This window comes from Dreissena polymorpha, chromosome 1, assembly GCF_020536995.1.
Source record: "Dreissena polymorpha isolate Duluth1 chromosome 1, UMN_Dpol_1.0, whole genome shotgun sequence".
In the NCBI taxonomy this organism is placed as follows: Eukaryota; Metazoa; Mollusca; class Bivalvia; order Myida; family Dreissenidae; genus Dreissena; species Dreissena polymorpha.
In genome coordinates this window covers 142,430,666-142,452,921 of record NC_068355.1, presented here as the reverse complement: position 1 = coordinate 142,452,921, position 22,256 = coordinate 142,430,666, and the positions used below count along the sequence as shown (strand labels likewise).

Below are 22,256 nucleotides of genomic sequence, written 5' to 3'. Positions count from 1 at the left end.
ATATCAAGTTGCTATCTTCAATATTAAAAAAGTTATGGCCAATGTTAAAGTTTTAGGATGGACAGACTGACTGACATACTGACGGAAAGTTCAACTGCTATATGCCACCCTACCGGGAGGAAAAAAGAAAAAAAATTTGGGGTGGGGGATGGGGGGGTATAGTGTGAGGGTGTGGATGTCATTTATTAGATGATCTTTAAAAAAAAAAGGGGGGATTTGGGGGGGGGGAGGGGGGGGGGGACGTTGGGGATGGTTTGGGTGGAGTCTATTGTGGTATGTCAGGTAAGAGTTGTCAAAGTATCAATCAAATCTAATCATAAATAAAGATGTAATGGCAATTTTAGCAAAATTTAATAATTTGACCATGAGTCAAGGTCATTCAAAGGTCAAGGTAAATTTTAACTTGCCAGGTACAGTACCCTCATGATAGCATGAAAGTATTTGAAGTTCGAAAGCAATAGCCTTGATACTTTAGAAGTAAAGTGGATCTAAACGCAAAAAGTTACCATATATTCAAAGTTACTAAGTAAAAAAAGGGCCATAATTCTGTAAAAATGACAACCAGAGTTATGCAACTTGTCCTTTACTGTCCCCTTATGATAGTTTGCGAGTGTTCCAAGTATGAAAGCAATATCTATGATACTTTAGGGGTAAAGTGGACCAAAATTCCGTCCAAATGCCAGTCAGAGTTACATAACTTTGCCTGCACATTCCCGTTATGATAGTTAAAAAGTGTTGCAAGTATGAAAGCAATGGCTTTGATACTTTAGGAAAAAAAGTGTACCTAACCACAAAACTTAACCAAATTTTCAATTTTCTAAGTATAAAAAGAGCACATAATTCTGTCAAAATGTCAGTCAGAGTTACATAACTTTGCCTGCACAGTCCCCTTACGATAGTAAGTAAGTGTTGCAAGTATGAAAGCAATAGCTTTGATACTTAAGGAATAAAATGGACCTAAACACAAAACTTAACCAAAATTTTCAATTTTCTAAGTATAAAAAGGGCACATAATTCTGTCAAAATGCAAGCCAGAGTTATCTAACTTTGCCTGCCCAGTCCCCTCATGATAGTTTGTAAGTGTACCAAGTTTGAATGCAATAGCATTGATACTTTATGAGAAAAGTGGACCTAAACGCAAAACTTAACCGGACACCGACGCTCAGAGCTCCAGATAAGAATGGTCTAAAGGGTATTTCATCCCCTGATTTTATTGTTAAAGCGTATTCTACTCCCTTGTTTCAGCCATAAAGAGTATTTAGGAATATTTAGGAGTATTTTCCATAGAAAACTGACTAAGTAAATGGCGTGTTTAATCTAGAAATATTATTATTTGTTATTTATATTATTAAATGCAAACAGAAAGATTTTAAATGACGATATGAACAGACTTTCTTTTAAAATATTCCCGCAGGAGCCGCTGGTTGCTTAAAAGGTCCCTTTTTTGATCCACAAACATGATGGGCGGCCATTTTTATTACAAGATTATTTTGATTGACTTACTCACTGTCTTACACTGCAGTTCATTGCATGTATGGTGAGGAACGAACGACAACTCTGCTAGGAGAATGTGACTTACTTTTGATTCAACGGTTAACTTACACTAAAAAGTCAACTTGATTATTGGTTAAACCGGTTACGCACTTAATTGATTGAAAATACGTACCAAGATTTGTATTGCGTTTTGGTACGCAGTGGGCCGATTTTAATGCGTTTTTTTATTTTTCAATGCGTATATACGCAGATACGCCTCTTATCTGGAGCTCTGCCGACGCTGACGCCGACATCAAGGTGATGACAATAGCTCATAATTTGTTTTCAAAAAATAGATGAGCTAATAAAATCATCCAATAAAAGAATAATAACAAATTAGGAAAAAGCAAGAAACTGTGTTTGTTTTTATTTTTTACTTTCATTCTTATTACACCCCAAAGCATTTCATGATATCTATTTTAACATCATGCTTACCCGCTGTGCCATCCGGTGGAGCTATCTTCATAGGGTATGGGGGCACATGCGCAGTATCTGTCCCACCATCCTTGCATGGACAGGCCTGTGGTATACGCTCCTGGTTGCAGGCAAACTTAATGAAGCGACACAGGTCCTCCTGACTCAGGTTTTCAAGAGTGTGCCAGAAATACTGGATATGCTTGTCTGTCTCCATCAGACCCACTTGATACATCGTGTGTGCCTGAAACATAAAAGTACAAATACTCAACAAGGCTTTGACAGTATTGCACGTAACACACAAGACCCTTACCAGTAGAAACCCCTATAACATGTAATGAAAGATTGTGAAGAATATCCTTTATACTAAATTTAATTCAGTTGTATGTTCAAACAAACAACCTTTAACAAATGGATATGCAGAGAAAGCTTTGTTTCTCAAATGGTTGATAGTTATCTAAGACCTATTGCAAATGCAGCCCCATCAGTTTACCTTGAGGAAAGCAATGTTGATGACTGGCTGCCCACAGGTCCTCATCTCCATATCCCCAGGGGTCATGATCACCAGCAGCTGCAGGGGCAGGATGGTCGCTAGCCCCGTGCGTAACGCCTCCATACGTCGGACATTCATCAGGTCAGCCTTCCTCAGCTCTTGTATTGTGTTTATGTAATGTTGTCGGTTCTCCCAGCTACATTTAAACATCAAAAAGTGAGCAGTGACCTTAAGAGTAACCTTGACCTTTCTCTCAAGAGTGCATAAATTGAACAGTGACCTTAAGAGTAACCTTGACCTTTCAAGAGTGTGTGACTTGCACATGACATGTCTTCTTGTTGAAATCATTTTGGTAAATATTTTCAAACTTGCATGATCAATTCTGAACTTAAAATCTTCATAAACTATTATTTGCCCAAACTAGACATTCGACCTGTAAGTAACAGTTTCGGTCTGACCTTTACCTCTTATTTTGATCTTGACCTTAAAGCTTATGAGATCGTTTACTCATGACAAGCCATGACCACATTTTTATGCTCCCCCAAAATTTATTTTGGGGGGAGCATATATTTGCCGCTTCGTCTGTCCGTCCGTGCACAATTTTTGTCCCGGCTATTTCTCGGCAACTAATGACAGGAATTCAATGAAACTTTATGGGAAGCTTCATTACCAAGAGGAGATGTGCATATTATCAGCTGGTTCTGGTCAGATGATTTTTCGCAGAGTTATTGCCCTTTGAAATTTTCCATTAACTGTACATATAGTGCAATTCTTGTCTGGGCTATTTCTAAGCAACTAATGACCGGAATTCAATGAAACTTTATGGGAAGCTTCACTACCAAGAGGAGATGTGCATATTATCAGCTGGTTCTGGTCGGATGATTTTTCACAGAGTTATGACCCTTTGAAACTTTCCATTAACTGTACATATAGTGCAATTCTTGTCCGGGCTATTTCTCAGCAACTAATAAAAGGAATTCAATGAAACTTTATGGGAAGCTTCACTACCAAGAGGGGATGTGCATATTATCAGCGAGTTCTGGTCCGATGATTTTTCACAGAGTTATGGTCCTTTGAAATTTTCCATTAACTGTACATAAAGTGCAATTCTTGTCCAGGCTATTTCTCAGCAACTAATGACCGGAATTCAATGAAACTTTATGGGAAGCTTCACTACCAAGAGGAGATATGCATATTATCAGCGGGTTCTGGTCTGATGATTTTTCACAGAGTTAGAGCCCTTTGAAATTTTCTATAAAAAAAATCTTGTCCCCCCAACTACTGTGCCCTCAAGACGTTTCCTTTTATCTAAATATATAGTGCAATATTGTGACAAAAAAAACTTTGGGGAGCATCACCCGTCTCCGACGATTTCTTGTTTCTTTAACTATAAGATGAATGAGGAATTTATAGTTGATACAAGCTGTTTTATCCCCAATTTAAACTTTGACCTTCATGTTTGACATTTGAGGTAGGTAGACTTTTATAATATATGATATGCCATTTCCACATGGTTAACATTTGTGGTAAATTATTTTATTTTTTGCAATATGAATTATGAAGTTGTAGTCTGGACAAGCTATTTTATTGCTAAATTTGACCTTAACTCTGTTAGTGAGCCATTGACCTTTACCGTACTAAAACAGATGTTAACTTATAATAAAAAAATTCTTCAAATAGTAGACATTTACAGTAAGTAATTTCAAAAGTTAACGATGAATGATAAAGAAGAAGTAAAAAAGTCATTTTATGGCAAAATATTACTTGAATTCTAAGGGTGACCTTGACCATTAAGGTGCATTGGCGGTATTAAATGCTGAGTCCTCAAGGTGGACATTTGCAATAAGTAATTTAAATGAATAACACAGTTTAAAATACTGAAATTCGACCCCTAAGTGTGACCTTGACCTTTGCCGGAAAGAAACAGATATTACATGTGACATGTCGTCTTATGATGCTAAACATTTATGGAAGTTATTTTTTAAATTGCAAGATTAATGACAAAGTCACAGTCCAGACAAGCTAGGTTATTGTAACAGATGCTTGCAAAAACTCAACCGCTGTGACTGATAAATTGAGCTGTCAGCCAGCAGGCTCATCAAACATATTGAGAAATGTTGACACAACTATGTCACAATCTACCTCACTAGAAGGTGTCTTCCCCGAGGGACCAGCTCCACCTCCTCTCCTGACAGTGAGGGGTAGACAAATCTGGGGTAGACATCAGCACACAGGGCCAGCAACTCTGACTCACTCTCAACCTGGTGGGGAGAAAATGAACAGTTATTTACACAAATGCAAAAAATACTGTCAATAAAACTGCACCAGAAAGCCAAGAAACACATGCATATTATTTATGTTTTTCATGAGAACTATTTGAAAACCAGATATTATTCATTAAATTCTGTTTGAGCATGTCAGATAAGCTTACAGTTTCTACCAAAAAGGACTTACATTCATAATTGTTGTACAACAGAAACAAGTATTTGTTTACTTTACCAATAGATGGGGACTTATTTGCACAAGCTAATTTGTTGTTCATTGCATCCGGTTATTTGCTAGTACACTATTGAACCTTATCTTAGATATTTCCCAACAAACTTTTTTCTTTGGTTATTGGTCTTCTATTTCACTATTATGGATTAATTTAGTACAAATACATACATTTCCTTACTCACAAGATTGTAATACTGCGCCATCAATTTCGGTAATTAATGACATTAAAAGAAGAAAAACCAATCTTAGATAAATTGTCGTTGAATTGTTTTTAAATACGTATTAACAATATAAATTGCTTAATGTAAACATTATTAAATGATACAGCAGAATGAGCAGATAACTATTATGTCCTCATGCAGTAGGGTTTAAAGACAGGAGACAGTTACAGGTTAGCTTTTTTCTGTTTCTACTGTTGACTACTTCACTATAGACCCTAATCACTACTGGCACTGCTGGGAGTGACAAAGATGCACTACAATAAGTGACTTTTAAGTGACTACTTCACTATAGACCCTAATCACTACTGACTCTGCTGGGAGTGACAAAGATGCACTACAATAAGTGACTTTTAAGTGACTACTTCACTATAGACCCTAATCACTACTGACTCTGCTGGGAGTGACAAAGATGCACTACAATAAGTGACTTTTAAGTGACTACTTCACTATAGACCCTAATCACTACTGGCTCTGCTGGGAGTGACATAAAGATGCACTACAATAAGTGACTTTTAAGTGACTACTTCACTATAGACCCTAATCACTACTGGCTCTGCTGGGAGTGACATAAAGATGCACTACAATAAGTGACTTTTAAGTGACTACTTCACTATAGACCCTAATCACTACTGACTCTGCTGGGAGTGACAAAGATGCACTACAATAAGTGACTTTTAAGTGACTACTTCACTATAGACCCTAATCACTACTGACTCTGCTGGGAGTGACAAAGATGCACTACAATAAGTGACTTTTAAGTGACTACTTCACTATAGACCCTAATCACTACTGACTCTGCTGGGAGTGACAAAGATGCACTACAATAAATGACTCTTAAGTGACTACTTCACTATAGACCCTAATCACTACTGACTCTGCTGGGAGTGACAAAGATGCACTACAATAAGTGACTTTTAAGTGACTACTTCACTATAGACCCTAATCACTACTGGCTCTGCTGGGAGTGACATAAAGATGTACTACAATAAGTGACTCTTAAGTGGCTACTTCACTATAGACCCTAATCACTACTGGCTCCACTGAGAGTGACATAAAGATGCACTACAATAAGTGACTCTTAAGTGACTACTTCACTATAGACCCTAATCACTACTGGCTCTGCTGAGAGTGACATTCAGATGCACTACAATAAGTGACTTTTAAGTGACTACTTCACTATAGACCCTAATCACTACTGGCTCTGCTGGGAGTGACATAACGATGTACTACAATAAGTGACTCTTAAGTGACTACTTCACTATAGACCCTAATCACTACTAGCTCTGCTGGGAGTGACATACAGATGCACTACAATAAGTGACTCTTAAGTGAATACTTCACTATAGACCCTAATCACTTCTGGCTCTGCTGGGAGTGACATAAAGATGCACTACAATAAATTACTCTTAAGTGACAACTTCACTATAGACCCTAATCACTACTGGCTCTGCTGGGAGTGACATACAGATGCACTACAATAAGTGACTCTTAAGTGACTACTTCACTATAGACCCTAATCACTACTGGCTCTGCTGGGAGTGACATAAAGATGCACTACAGGCTCTGCTGGGAGTGACATAAAGATGCACTACAATAAGTTACTCTTAAGTGACTTCTTCACTATAGACCCTAATCACTACTGGCTCTGCTGAGAGTGACATACAGATGCACTACAATAAGTGACTTTTAAGTGACTACTTCACTATAGACCCTAATCACTACTGGCTCTACTGAGAGTGACATACAGATGCACTACAATAAATGACTCTTAAGTGACTACTTCACTATAGACCCTAATCATTACTGGCTCTACTGAGAGTGACATAAAGATGCACTACAATAAGTGACTTTTAAGTGAATACTTCACTATAGACCCTAATCACTACTGGCTCTGCTGAGAGTGACATACAGATGCACTACAATAAGTGACTTTTAAGTGACTACTTCACTATAGACCCTAATCACTACTGGCTCTGCTGGGAGTGACATAAATATGTACTACAATAAGTGACTCTTAAGTGACTACTTCTCTATAGACCCTAATCACTACTGGCTCCACTGAGAGTGACATAAAGATGCACTACAATAAGTGACTTTTAAGTGAATACTTCACTATAGACCCTAATCACTACTGGCTCTGCTGAGAGTGACATACAGATGCACTACAATAAGTGACTTTTAAGTGACTACTTCACTATAGACCCTAATCACTACTGACTCTGCTGAGAGTGACATACAGATGCACTACAATAAGTGACTCTTAAGTGACTACTTCACTATAGACCCTAATCACTACTGACTCTGCTGGGAGTGACAAAGATGCACTACAATAAGTGACTCTTAAGTGACTACTTCACTATAGACCCTAATCACTACTGGCTCTGCTGGGAGTGACATAAATATGTACTACAATAAGTGACTCTTAAGTGACTACTTCACTATAGACCCTAATCACTACTGACTCTGCTGAGAGTGACATACAGATGCACTACAATAAGTGACTTTTAAGTGACTACTTCACTATAGACCCTAATCACTACTGACTCTGCTGAGAGTGACATACAGATGCACTACAATAAGTGACTCTTAAGTGACTACTTCACTATAGACCCTAATCACTACTGGCTCTGCTGGGAGTGACATAAATATGTACTACAATAAGTGACTCTTAAGTGACTACTTCACTATAGACCCTAATCACTACTGGCACTGCTGGGAGTGACATAAAGATGCACTACAATAAATGAGTCTTAAGTGACTACTTCACTATAGACCCTAATCACTACTGACTCTGCTGGGAGTGACATAAAGATGCACTACAATAAGTGACTCTTAAGTGACTACTTCACTATAGACCCTAATCACTACTGGCTCTGCTGGGAGTGACATAAATATGTACTACAATAAGTGACTCTTAAGTGACTACTTCACTATAGACCCTAATCACTACTGACTCTGCTGGGAGTGACATAAATATGTACTACAATAAGTGACTCTTAAGTGACTACTTCACTATAGACCCTAATCACTACTGGCTCTGCTGGGAGTGACATAAAGATGCACTACAATAAGTGACTTTTAAGTGACTACTTCACTATAGACCCTAATCACTACTGGCTCTGCTGGGAGTGACATAAAGATGCACTACAATAAATGACTCTTAAGTGACTACTTCACTATAGACCCTAATCACTACTGGCTCTGCTGGGAGTGACATACAGATGCACTACAATAAGTGACTTTTAAGTGACTACTTCACTATAGACCCTAATCACTACTGGCTCTGCTGGGAGTGACATAAAGATGCACTACACTAAGTGACTCTTAAGTGACTACTTTATTATAGACCCTAATCACTACTGGCTCTGCTGGGAGTGACATAAAGATGAACTACAATAAGTGACTCTTTAAATTGACTACTTCACTATAGACCTTAATCACTACTGGCTCTACGGAGAGTGACATAAAAATACACTACAATAACCATAGAACTACAGACATATCATCTGACCATTTCAATCTTTTTCAGGTAGCTGTACGTGAGAGGGTCTGCTTCCTTGATGTCCATGACTGAGTCCATGGGGAGCCCCACCAGGGCCTTCCAGAAGGATGCCATCAGGTCCAGGCCGATGGGGATATCGGCCCTTATAGTTATACCCAGCAGCTAAATACAAATGAGTATACAGATATTAACTACAAGTTCATTGTGACCGTATGCAATAAATACAAATGTCATGCGTCTGCTTAAAACACAAGCTGAGCTACAAGTGCTTCAGTTAAAATTTCTGCTGTTTTTGTTTTAAAATGGAATTCATTTTTTTTACAATACTACTCTTTTATTCAAAATCATTTTCAAAGATCAGTCAAAATATATATAACAAGGCTATTGTATTTTTATTTATTGTTGGTTGCCATAGCAACCACAATTTTTGACGTCAGAACAAAATGAAATGACGTGCATAATGTCCATATTGCCATCTATCCATGTTGCAAGTTTCATGAAAAAATATTAAGAACTTTTAAAGTTATCACAGGATCCAGAAAAGTGTGACAGAAAGACAGACAGACAGACAGACAGACTCACAGAAAGACTCACAGACGCACAAAGCGCAAACCATAAGTCCCCTCCGGTGAAACCGCTAGGGGACAACAATAATAATTACAAACAATAAGGCCAATTATGATCACAATATTATTATTAATGACAGACAAAAGGAATGCTGTGTAGACCTGTCCTAGGAAGGTGATCAGGTTTTCCTCTGACACAGTCAGGGGTCCCGGGCGCAGGATACAGCGGCCCCTGTAGCTGGTACTGGAGCAGGGGACCAGCAGACTCACACTGGGGTCCTGGATCTCCCGGGCCATTTTCCACAGGAAGTGACGGAATGAACCACCTACACGAACAAACAACAAATGAAACTTTGTGAATGGGGTTAATGTGCAAGTGCAGTGTCATCTACAAGAAGCATCTGCAGTAAGCAAAGACTAGTTAAGAACAATTCTTTCATTTAAGTTCATTTCAATAAGTGACATCTTAGCTAGTTTAAAGTTGCCAAAAGACTTTTTGAATGATTTAATTGGGCACACCAGGATTAATGAATTTGCATAAACTGTTGAGCCAGATTAGCCTGTGAAGTCTGCACATGCAAATCAGGGATGATACTTTCTTCTTTTATAGATTTTTTTCTTTAATAACGTCTCTTCACAATTTAAATGTCCTCAATCATAAACCTTTGCAGGCTTTTATGTAATTGCTAGTTTTTCTTTAATAACGTCTCTTCACAATTTAAATGTCCTCAATCATAAACCTTTGCAGGCTTTTATGTAATTGCTAGTTTCGTATCTTATAGGACTAACAAAGCAAAGCATATTAGGTAAAGACACGAAGCTGATTAAAGTTAAATAAGACCTTAAATGCATTACATCTAAGACAAAAACAACACAATAAAATCTTACAACTTCAATTTTTATAGCTTACACCAAATAAACAAGACCAATGATAATGTCAGTGTTAAATAGCTTACCAATAAAGGTATACGTATTTGACTATTCGGATTAAAAACATGTCAATCAAACTGCCAAAATTCTAGGTCCTTGAATAAAACTACTAAATAGCTCAACTTCACTTCAACATACTAGTTCCATGTACTTCCTCCCCCGTAAACTTCACATTGAAAGCGTAGGTAGGGTCCCCTCCACACGCCAGTCGCACACACAGCTGACTGGAGGGGATCTGGCTCATCTGGCGGTATGCCTGGCAGAATCCTGTGTTCATGCAGCTTTTCTGACCTGAATTCAATATGCACAGATATAATACTTAACAGTTTACTAGAGCGTGCATCACCTGTCATAAATGAACTGAACTATTCTGCATGAGCAATACACATTTCAAAGATATTTATATTTCATCTACATTTATATTTAAAAGAAGATTTAACCTAACTCGGACTACATGTTCTTATTAGAAACAGAAACTTTTTTATTTTATTTGATAGAATGCAAGTTTGTAATTTAACACATTAGTATTTTATAGGAATTAAAAGCATACTTGTTACAGTAGCTTCAAATGTCTTTCAAGAAGCTGAGATATAAAATTATGTTTCAAAAGAAAACATAAAATAACTAACCCCCAATGTCTTCCAGTGGGTCGAGGGTGATTTCTGGGGCGGCCTGGTCTGGTTTCCTCTTGGTAGTCGCATTGAGGATCCTGTTGACGAGGGAACTCTTGGTGTCGTAGAAGATCAGGCCCCTGACCTTGGACATGACAGCAGCCATACTTCGACTGTATGTCTCCCAAGGTCGAAGGTCAATCAGAGGCAGGAAGAACGTCTCCAGGGAATTATTGAGAGATTGCAGGAAGGCAAACCGTAACCTGATGCTTTCTATAGGGACATCTGTAATGAAAAATGTATGTTAAGTAAAATGCTATATATTTATTAAGCATATCATTATTTTGACATAAATAAAACAAGTAAGCTAAGTGATGATTAAATGATCTGACATTGCAAAAATGTCGATTGTAAGAAGAAATTTGTTTCAATTCCTGCAATGAAGAGAGTTCCAAATTTTCTTTGGTATACATGTAATCATAAAACACATATTTATAATTTTAAAGACACATAAATTATAGTACACATTCAAAAATCAATTTTCAGCCAAATATAATAAAAAAAATTAAATAAGTATGTTTGCCTTCATCAAACTGAACATTTTTATAGATTTATGAATAAATTATTCACCTCTTTTTCCAAAACAAAACAATGTAAAGACAATGGTAAATATACTACCTTGTAAGGCCGCATATGTCTCTCCGGCTAGGTCTGCCTCTGACACATAGATCTCATGTGGGTGAAGACGTGCGGGGGTCACACACAGCTTACGACAGAACGAGTTCACAAACTGTGTCAGTGTGGCATCCATATCCAACGTCCACTGACGGGCAAACTGCTGAGCCTGACCGTTGTCCAGGCATGCACACCTACGTAAAACCAGAATAAATGTATATGATGTACACAAAATATATAGGCAGTTTTGTGTACATGTACAAACATTTTACTGGACATTATATTACCATGCTTCATTCCTTGCTAACTAGACATCTTCACAGTAGTTTTGAAAAGTTTTAAAATTAATGAAAAGGTAATTCCAACATATATTATTAATTTACATTTTTATAATTCAATATAACTCCTTTTGTTCTGATATATTTTACATTTAGTCCAAGCAAATTTACGTATATAATTAAACCATTAAGCCAACAACAAAAAATGCCTACATCATAATAAGCAATTTCCAGTACACAAATATTTAAGAACACGTTATAAACAAACTTTAGGATACCAAATAAAACATTTAAGTGTTCTATAATCATAAAACCCCCAAACAAGAGAGTCTAAAAAGTTCACAAAAAGCATGTTGGCAACGTTATAATGCCTATGCAGTATGCACCTTTCCAGGTGGATATCAAATCCACAGGAAAGGACTGCCCTCCAGACGCTGCGTGGGTCCTGTTTCATGAGGTCTGCCACATACTGCAGGAATCCGTCCAGTGTGAGACAGTGACGCTCCTCTGTCTTCACACCCACATCACACTTTAAAGAGATAACTTGTACAGTTATATAGTATCTGTAAAACTCAAAGCTGAACAGCTATAAATTAAAGCAAGAACTGCGACCATGCCAGGAAACTAGATTTTTGACTTTTTACAAATTAATTAGGTTAAATTGAATTACCTTTAAAAGTGAAGTATGCATCTAAGATACTGATGCTCACAATTAAAGCGAAATAGCTCCATCCAAAATACAAGGTATTTTAAGTAACAATGGCCTTGACTTAACTGGCCCAAAATGCAATCCCACCTTAGGCCTGCATGAAAGCTACCTAAAATCTAAACTGATACACAATACATCCACCCAAACAAAAGTTATTGAGCAGAGACTCTTTTTCTATTTTGAACACCAGTGACCTTGACCCCACTGTTCCAAAATCAACCCTAGATCAGTCTTAATTACTTTAATACAATACCTACCGGTATATCAACAATATCAGACCTATGGAAGTCGGTAAGTGACCTCACACAATAACCCATAACACATGTATGAAGTTTCAATTGAATACCTATTATAGAAACAACAATGTGGAGAAGTCCCATGTTTATCTCAACCAAATAATAAAGTACAAAAAGGGGACATATCTATGTAAATGTGTATAGACCTTTGTTGGATTTTCAGGGACATATCTTTGTTAATGTGAACAGACCTTTGTTGGGTTTTCAAGTACATATCTCTGTTAATGTGTACACATCTTTGTTGGGTTTTCAGGGACATATCTCTGTTAATGTGTACACACCTTTGTTGGGTTTTCAGGGACATATCTATGTAAATGTGTACAGACCTTTGTTGGGTTTTCAGGGACATATCTCTGTTTTATGTACACACCTTTGTTGGAATTTAAGGGACATACATCTGTTTATTTGTACAGACTTTTGTTGGGTTTTCAGGGACATATCTCTGTTAATGTGTACACACCTTTGTAGGGTTTTAGGGACATATGTCTGTTAATGTGTACATACCTTTGTTGGGTTTTCAGAGACATATCTCTGTTAATGTGTACAGACATTTGTTGGGTTTTCGGGACATATCTCTGTTAGTGTTAATATGTACACACCTTTGATGGGTTTCAGTGACATATCTCTGTTAATGTGTACAGACCTTTGTTGGGTTTTCAGGGACATATCTCTGTTAATGTGTACAGACCTTTGTTTGGTTTTCAGGGACATATCTCTGCTAATGTGTACAAACCTCTCTTGGGTTTTCAGGGACATATCTCTATTAATGTTTACAGACTTTTGATGGGTTTTCAGAAACATATCTCTGTCAATGTGTACAGACCTTTGTTGGGTTTTCAGGGACATATCTCTGTTAATGTGTACAGACCTTTTTTGGGTTTTCAATGACTTATCTCGGTTAATGTGTTCAGACCTTTTTGGGGTTTTCAGTGACTTATCTCTGTTAATGTATACAGACCTTTGTTGGGTTTTCAGAGACATATCTTTGTTAATGTGTACACACCTTTGTTGGGTTTTCAGGGACATATCTCTGTTAATGTGAAAACACCTTTGTTGGGTTTTCAGGGACATATCTCTGTTAATGTTTACAACCTTTGTTGGGTTTTCAGGGACATATCTATGTTAATGTGTACACACCTGTGTTGGGTTTTCAGGGGCATATCTCTGTTAATGTATACAGACCTTTGTTGGGTTTTCAGGGACATATCTCTGTTACTGTTTACAGATCTTTGTTGGGTTTTCAGGGAAATATCTATGTTAATGTGTACAGACCTTTTTGGGGTTTTCAGTGACTTATTCTATGTTAATGTGCACACATCTTTGTTGGGTTTTCAGGGACATATCTCTGTTAATTAGTACAGACCTTTGTTGGGTTTTCAAGGACATAATCTCTGTTAATGTGTACACACCTTTGTTGGGTTTTCAGAGACATATCTCTGTTAATGTGTACACACCTTTGTTGGGTTTTCATGGACATATCTCTGTAAATGTGTACACACCTTGTTAGGGTTTTCAGAGACATATCTCTATTAATGTTTACAGACCTCTGTTGGGTTTTTAGGGACATATCTTTGTTAATGTTTACAGACCTTTGTTGGGTTTTCAGGGACATATCTCTGTTAATGTGTACACACCTTTGTTGGGTTTTCAGGGACATATCTTTGTTAATATGTACAGAAATTTGTTGGGGTTTCAGGGATATATCTCTGTAAATGTGTACACACCTTATTTATGTTTTCAGAGACATATCTTTATTAATGTTTACAGGCCTCTGTTGGGTTTTCAGAGACATATCTCTGTTAATGTTTACAGACTTTTGTTGGGTTTTCAGGGACATATCTCTGTTAATGTTTACACACCTTTGTTGGGTTTTCAGGGACATATCTCTGTTAATGTGTACACACCTTTGTTGGGTTTTCAGGGGCTTATTTCTTTTAATGTGTACAGACCTGTGTTGGGTTTTCAAGGACATATCTCTGTTAATGTGTACACACCTTTGTTCGGTTTTCAGAGACACATCTCTGTTAATGTGTACAGACCTTTGTTGGGTTTTCAGAGACATATCTCTGTTAATGTGTACACACCTTTGTTCGGTTTTCAGAGACACATCTCTGTTAATGTGTACAGACCTTTGTTGGGTTTTCAGAGACATATCTCTGTTAATGTTTACATACCTTTGTTGGGTTTTCAAGGACATATCTCTGTTAATGTGTTCACACCTTTGTTCCGTTTTCAGAGACATATCTCTGTTAATGTGTACACACCTTTGTTGGGTTTCAGGGACATCATGCTGTTAATGTGTACACACCTTTCTTGGGTTTTCAGGGACATATCTCTGTTAATGTTTACAGACCTTTGCTGGGTTTTCAAGGAATATTTCTGTTAATGTGCACAGACTTTTGTTGGGTTTTCAGGGACATATCTCTGTTAATGTGTACAGATTTTTTTTGTTGGGTTTTCAGGGACATATCTCTGTTCATTTGTACAGACCTTTTTATAGATTTTCAGGGACATGTCTCTATTAATTTGAACACACCTTTGTTGGGTTTTCAGGGACATATTGCTGTTAATGTGTACACACCTTTGTTGGATTTTCAGAATCTTCTGGTTCATCTTTCTCACTTTTGTCTTTTTTGTCCTTTGGAAACGACCTATTATTATAAAAGGTCACATGGTACACAAGATAAATCATACAATTTGTCAAACAGACACAGATGCCCCAACAAAGCATGTTTGGACACAGACTTATCTAATGTATATTACTTAAGTGACAAAATTACAAAGTGCCAAAACTGATGGACATCAAAATACCTTCCATAAAAATCATCTACAGATGCAGCTTCGAAAGGTTTTTTTAAACTCTGGATTCTATAGTGGAACAAGAGATGTGTTTGTCAGTAACACAATGCCCCCTATTGCATGCCAAATATCAAGTTGCTATCTTCAATATTTCAAAAGTTATTGCAAAGTTTAACCAAGGTTAAAGTTTTCCACAGAATGACAGACAGACAGACAGTAAGGCCAAAAACAATATACCTCCAATCATTCAATCCAGGGGCATAAAAACAAACTACAAGCATTAATCAACAAGAGCTGTGTTTGTGAAACACAATGCCCCCTACTGCGCCGCTTTGAAGCCATATATTTGACCTTAGACCTTGAAGGATGACCTTGACCTTGACATTTCACCTTTCAAAATGTGCAGCTCCATGAGATACGCATGCATGCCAAATATCGAGTTGCTATCTTCAATATTGCAAAATTTGACCTTTGACTTTAACCTTTGACCTTGAAGGATGACCTTGACCTTTCACCACTAAAAATGTGGAGCTCCATGAGATATGCATGAATTCCAAATATCGAGTTGCTATCTTCAATATTCAATATTGAATAAACTCACTTTTCAACTTGCAGAACCAATTTCTCCTTGCTGCTTCTTTGTGGTTTCTTGCCTTTGCCCTTACCAGACCTTTCCAAAGCTGGAGACCTGGGCATAAAACATTTTATTAGTCTATCACTACATATTGTACCTTTATATGCAGTTAAACAACATAAAATTGAATAATGCTAAGAGCAATAAATAATGATTTTTTCAAAGAAAAAATAACCAGGACAATTATTAAAGAGGAGAAATACCCCTGCCATGGCTCATTTCAGGCAGGTTCAAAACTAAAAGTATAGCAAAATTTAATCTCAAAATTGTGTTGCTTGATACTTAAGATTGTTAATAAACAAAGTGCTTCAGGTTGATGCATTGCATCAACTGCCTCAGTTGAAGGGCAAATACCTCGTTTATAAAAAGCAAACATTCACAAAATTAAAGTCTAGAACTTCTACATATCATAAACAACACTCCAATAAACTTTTCGTTTAGATATACAGAAAACTGAGAGATTATTTTGCAACACAAAGTACGCATATAAAATAATGTATTTATCAAAATCCTCAATTTGTATTGATTTAAGGGCACACAGTTAAAAAATATCACAACATATACAACATTAAGCTTTAGCAATTCTTCATAGTATTAACAATATATCTATAACAAAATTATGTTGTTAAGCAGGAAACTGAGACTGCAAAACAACATATACATGTTCCACTTGACAGACCAACCAACTAACCGACTGGTGATTCTAGTATTACCCCACCAACTTTATTTTAAGGGTATAAATATATATATAGGCAACTGTAGGACATGGATTGAAAATATCTAAACCATGCAACACAAAATATACAAGTCCACAAAATTCCTTACCACTCTTTATCAGGTGTCAGTAGCATCCCATATTGCTTGAGAACCAGTGACACTTGTTCGGATGTGGAGATTTTCGGTGGTCTGATATTATTGAAGAAAGTGGACAAAAGATTCTCTGGGGTTTGCTGCAGAATCTGTTCTTGACTGAGGCATATGAAACCTGACTCTTGTTGAAATTCAGGTGAGCCATGTCGCTGTTCTACTATGAAGCAACTTGTGTAGATTTCAGTCAATGCGAGGGTTGCTGCTTCCCCTATCTCATTTTGGGTTTTATCTTGAAAGAACTTGTACTTCAGATATTTATCAAGTGGAACATTTGCATTCTCGTCTTGTGCAAGAAGGTTTGGTCCCACCCCAGAAATGCTTATGTCAACCACATCAGCACCTGCACCCACAAAGAAAGTGTCAATTTTAACCAGACTTTTCTTAATTATTTCAACCTTTGTCTTTGACATCAATGACACCACAGCATAACCACAGTGTTTTGTTTGATTTGTCAGGACAGAGGTTTCATCTGTCTCGCCATCATGTGTTGGTTCTTCTTTCTTGCCGGGGACTTCAAGTCCACTTTGTTTGACGTGCTCTTCAGGAGATTTGCTGGTATGCTCACTATTCTCAGAAGACACCTTTGATGGAGTTTCACCTGTCGCCTCATCTTTCAAAAGCGGGGACTTAGCCGGTTCGGGCTCCACTGACAAGGATATGTCATCCACTGGTAAGAATATCTCATCTCTTTCAATTCCACCATTGGATTTGAAAACTGTACGGAGAGCTTGCTTGATAGACTCAGGGTCCAGACCCGTTGGTATCCCAGTAATAATCATAAGTCTCTGATGGGCAGTCACTGTATTTAAGACTTGATTGGCGTCAGACACAGCATTCACAAGTGCAACCATGCCATTCTTCTCATTAAAAGCCAAGCATCGTAATATATGAGACATACTCAATGCTCTCTGCAACCACAGTTCACTTTCAGGCTTAACAAGCTTACTGGCATGCTTGGCATCTCTACTATCGCGTTCTTTTGCATCTTTCCCAGTAACATCTTTCCCAGCGCTGACCTCTACTGTTACACTTGAGCTCGATCCAGACACAGAGGCTGCAGAGGAGCTGCCTGCATTCGTATCACTGACAGATGGTGATACAGTGGAAGCAGGCTGGCTTAGGTCAAGGTCACTCTCGCTACGTCGACCTGGTTCATCCCTCTTCCTATCACGCTTGGCTCTTAGCTTCTTTCTTCTAAATGTATGTGCATAGTGAACAATTATAATAACAACCCTATTTAAATAATGCACCAAAGACTTTTATAGTCAAGTACTCGTGAAAAAAATGACAGAAATGCGAAAAAAACCGATTCAGGTATCAAATGATTTGAAAAATAATAGTTTTTAGTTATGGCAGATCACAAACTGAACCTTTAAATTTCATCTTAAAACAACTTTTAAAAGTCACTCAAAGCAAGAAACAGAGTGACTGACTAATTCATTCTGCATATTGTCCCAATGAAATTAATATTAAGGCCTCATTTAATGAATTGGTTAAGAAGATATGAACCTGAAATAACAAGAAATGTGTTGGTCAGAAAATTTATGTCCCCTTCTGCGCCGCTTTGTTTTTTAATTATGTTTTTTTACCTTGAAGGATGACCTTGACCTTTCACCACTCAAAATGTGCAGCTCCATGAGATACACATGCATGCCAAATATGAAGTTGCTATCTTTAATATTGCAAAAGTTATGGCAAAATGTTAAAGTTGGGGCAAACAAACAGACCAACAGACAAAAGAAAAGGCTAATTTTTTTAAAATATGACCTTAACCTTGGGCAAGCAATACTAACTAATTCCTTCTTCACTTCATTTCATTATAGCCAAGAGGCATGAACATGCTTCAATGTTTAAAATATTATGGACCAACTAAATGCCCCACCTGGAGGCATGTGTAGGGCTGATGGGAGGGTGGGGCAGGACGTCAAGGCTGATAGCAGTGTCGCTGCCTCTCGACCGCCCCGTAGGCTTGCTCAGCTCTCCCACAGCGAGGTTCAGCTCCAACAGGGCATGGAAGTATGTGGAGAAGCGGCCCTGGTCACTTACCCCAATACCAAAGCCTTGAAGAAGAGGTAAATAGGACTGAATAATGTGAAAATACAAACAATATGCATCAATTTGTGTGGGACGGTAAATTGTCATATTCAGAGGGCCTGAAAGGCCCAAAGTCGCTCACCTGAGATTCAGGGGAACTGACCTTTTCTGTGCAGCCAAAGATATCATTATAACAAATGTTCTGATCAAGTTGCATGAAGATTGAACTATAAATGTAACTTTTTGAGTGCTAACAAGGTTTCACTATAGCCATAAAAGGATAAATTGCTCGCCCACTGGCGGCCATGTTTTTTAACAGACCAGAACCATTTTTGAACTCATTCAAGATATCATTAAAATAAAAAATTCTGACCAAGTTTCAAGAAGATTAGACAATATATGTGACTTTTAGAGTGTTAACATGTTTTTACTAAAGCCATATAAGGAAAGAGTCCCACCCCTTGGCAGCCATGTTTGTCAACCAACCGGAACCATTTTCGAACTCATTCAAGATATCATTGGGACAAATCTTCTGACCAAGTTTTATAAAGATCGGACAATTAATGTGGCTTCTAGAGAGTTATCAAGGTTTTACTTTAACCATAAAAAGAAAAACGCCCCGCATCCTGGCGGCAATGTTTTTCAAGCAAGCGGAACCATTTTCGAACTCGTCCAAGATACCATTAAAACAAATATTCTGACCAAGTTTCATGATGATCGAACAATAAATGTGACTTTAAGAGTGTTAACAAATTTTTAGGATAGCCATATAAGGAAAAATGACCCGCCCCCTAGGGGCCATGTTTTTCAACCAATGGGAACAATTTTTGAACTTGTGGCCTTAAGAGTGTTAACAAGGCAAATGTTGACGCCGCACAAAAGGCGATCAAAAAAGCTCACCACGAGGGCATATATATATATATATATATATATATATATATATATATATATATATATATATATATATATATATATATATATACATATAAAAACCTTTCACCTCTCATTGTGACCTCATCCTTTGATGTAGGGAGACAGCCAATACATGCAACATGTCATTGTATAATGGTTTAGGTTTTTTCCACATTATTTTAAAATCCATCACTGTATGGCAAAGTTATGGCAGAAAACTTCTGATTTACATCTGGACAATCATACAGGCAGACAGACAGACAGAGAGTGGGACTGCTATAACCACCTTCTTCGTATTTAAGTCTCATATGTAAGCATTTTAAGTTTTTCTATAAAGTAAAACTTTAATCGAGCAAAATATGAACAGATGCTAGATTAAGATTTGACAAAAATTGTACTTCAACAGACAGTAATACCTGAACCACTGGGTGTTGTTATCACATCCAAACCTTTTGTCTCTGTCTCATACAGTATCTTCAGTTCTGAATGAAGCATGACCATAAGTCCTTGATTTACATTTAGATGTGGAAGTGGGGAGGGCAGCTTGCAGCTATTTCCCCCCTCACTGTAGTGATACACTCTTACCGACTGGGCCAGCTGGTGGAACACATATTCCTTTATCAGAGCAGGAACATCTGTTCTCCACAGGTAGAAGCAGATTTGCTCAATCATGTGACTGAATACTGGCGGGGTAATCACAATATTGTCCAAGTTCCATAAGCTTTCATTTGGTTCTTTCTCCATAGATTTAGCCATCTTTGTCGGGGTTGTCTGTGTCTGGGATTGTGGTGAAGACGGCATGTCCCAGAGGCTGCAAGGTTCCTCTTGTTTTGGTGGAACACAGCTCTTTGTTCCACACCCATACGTCTCCGTGATGAGTGTCTCGATGTACGTCATAGCCAACAGGAACTGAGGGGGCAGGGCGTGTATGGTGATAACTATGCCTGGGGGTGGTGACACCCCCACCTTGACATGGATACAGTCCGTGGGTATGATAGCAGGCGTGTACTGGTCGTCCTGGTTACTGGTAGAGGTGATGTCCCGGGGGTAGCTCACCACTTCTTGTTTGGAGATTTGACCGTTTTTCTTGATCCTTTGACCACTGTAGCAAAATATCCTTGCCCAGGGTGATTTATACAAAGATGTTCTGAAAAAACAACAACAGTTATAGTTAAATAAACAACAATTTTAAAAATGTAAATCTAGCATTCCAAAACAGGGTCATGAAAAGCATTGTACATACTCTTTCTTAGAGTACTTTGGATCTGTCTTACAGGACACAACCAGACAGGCCGCCCCAGGGAAGTACAAGTCTGTAGTTGTCTTATTCTCACTCACTGGTATCTCCTCATATAGGAACATCTCAGGAGCTGTCTGAAAAACAATAACAAAAGGTCTTTCACAGATAATTTGAACTTAATATTTTACAGCAGCTTCATTAAAATATGAAAACAATAACACTATAAACATGTCTGTTGATTATGATTCAAAATCAACAATAACCCAAGGATAATTTCTGCATTAAGAAACTATAATAATATGAAAATATACATGATTCAAATAAAATATTATTTCTAGGGATGTCAACGAATATCCGAATATCCGAATATTCGGTCCCCGAGTAATTTCAAAGACTTTGTATTCGTGAAATTTGCTTCAAACATCGTACAAAAAGTCGTTCCTCGTGTCATAATGTTTAGTCCGGATAATTCGTCGCTATGGTGATGACAGTATACCGGTCATAAATCCCGCTAATTGCCTAACAAAGACAGTCACTTTGTTTCAAAATTATGATAGGTTCTAATCGCATCGGCAATCAAAACACCGACCTGCACTTGATCCAATGACTCGAATTACATTTAAAATTATCGAAGATTAAATGAGTAAAGGAAAAGCCGACTTGGTGTAAAAAAACAAATAAGACCGTATTGCAATTAAAACACCGACCAGTCTTGATCTAATAACTCGAATTACATTTAACATGATAAAAGATTAAATAAGTAAAGGAAGTGCCGACTTGGTGTGAAAAACAAAAAAGATCGTATGGTTATAATCACGTTGTCCAATCAAAAAAGCTTTTAGAAAATAATTGACTCAACCTCTAACCGAGCAAGAGAATTCTGACGAACTTCAGAGATATTTGCTTGTGAAAATGGAGCCAAACGCTAAACCTCTTGACTGGTGGAAACGTCACGAGAGCGAATTTCCGAAAGTCGCGTATGTTGCTAGGAGTGTTCTATATGTACCTGCAACTTCTATGCCATCTGAGCGCATATTCTCAAC

General features: G+C 37.6%; 1 protein-coding gene across 3 annotated transcripts in view; it reads right to left on the bottom strand.

The window, feature by feature from the left end:
• Nucleotides 1–22,256, bottom strand: part of LOC127853101 (probable E3 ubiquitin-protein ligase HECTD4) — a 115,561-nt gene that overhangs the window by 6,418 nt on the left and 86,887 nt on the right. For 2 of the 3 annotated variants that reach the window (XM_052387308.1, XM_052387325.1), the window contains exons 54-68: nucleotides 21,217–21,347; nucleotides 20,390–21,120; nucleotides 18,910–19,087; nucleotides 16,983–18,221; nucleotides 16,125–16,211; nucleotides 15,306–15,375; nucleotides 12,106–12,248; nucleotides 11,445–11,635; nucleotides 10,785–11,051; nucleotides 10,294–10,446; nucleotides 9,388–9,551; nucleotides 8,669–8,821; nucleotides 4,583–4,701; nucleotides 2,441–2,636; nucleotides 1,969–2,191 (exon numbers count right to left, since the gene is read on the bottom strand). In XM_052387308.1, coding sequence (XP_052243268.1) covers nucleotides 1,969–2,191; nucleotides 2,441–2,636; nucleotides 4,583–4,701; nucleotides 8,669–8,821; nucleotides 9,388–9,551; nucleotides 10,294–10,446; nucleotides 10,785–11,051; nucleotides 11,445–11,635; nucleotides 12,106–12,248; nucleotides 15,306–15,375; nucleotides 16,125–16,211; nucleotides 16,983–18,221; nucleotides 18,910–19,087; nucleotides 20,390–21,120; nucleotides 21,217–21,347 — 4,045 coding nt within the window. The remainder of the gene's footprint in view (nucleotides 1–1,968; nucleotides 2,192–2,440; nucleotides 2,637–4,582; nucleotides 4,702–8,668; nucleotides 8,822–9,387; nucleotides 9,552–10,293; nucleotides 10,447–10,784; nucleotides 11,052–11,444; nucleotides 11,636–12,105; nucleotides 12,249–15,305; nucleotides 15,376–16,124; nucleotides 16,212–16,982; nucleotides 18,222–18,909; nucleotides 19,088–20,389; nucleotides 21,121–21,216; nucleotides 21,348–22,256) is intronic. The other variant, XM_052387317.1, reaches the window with a different exon arrangement.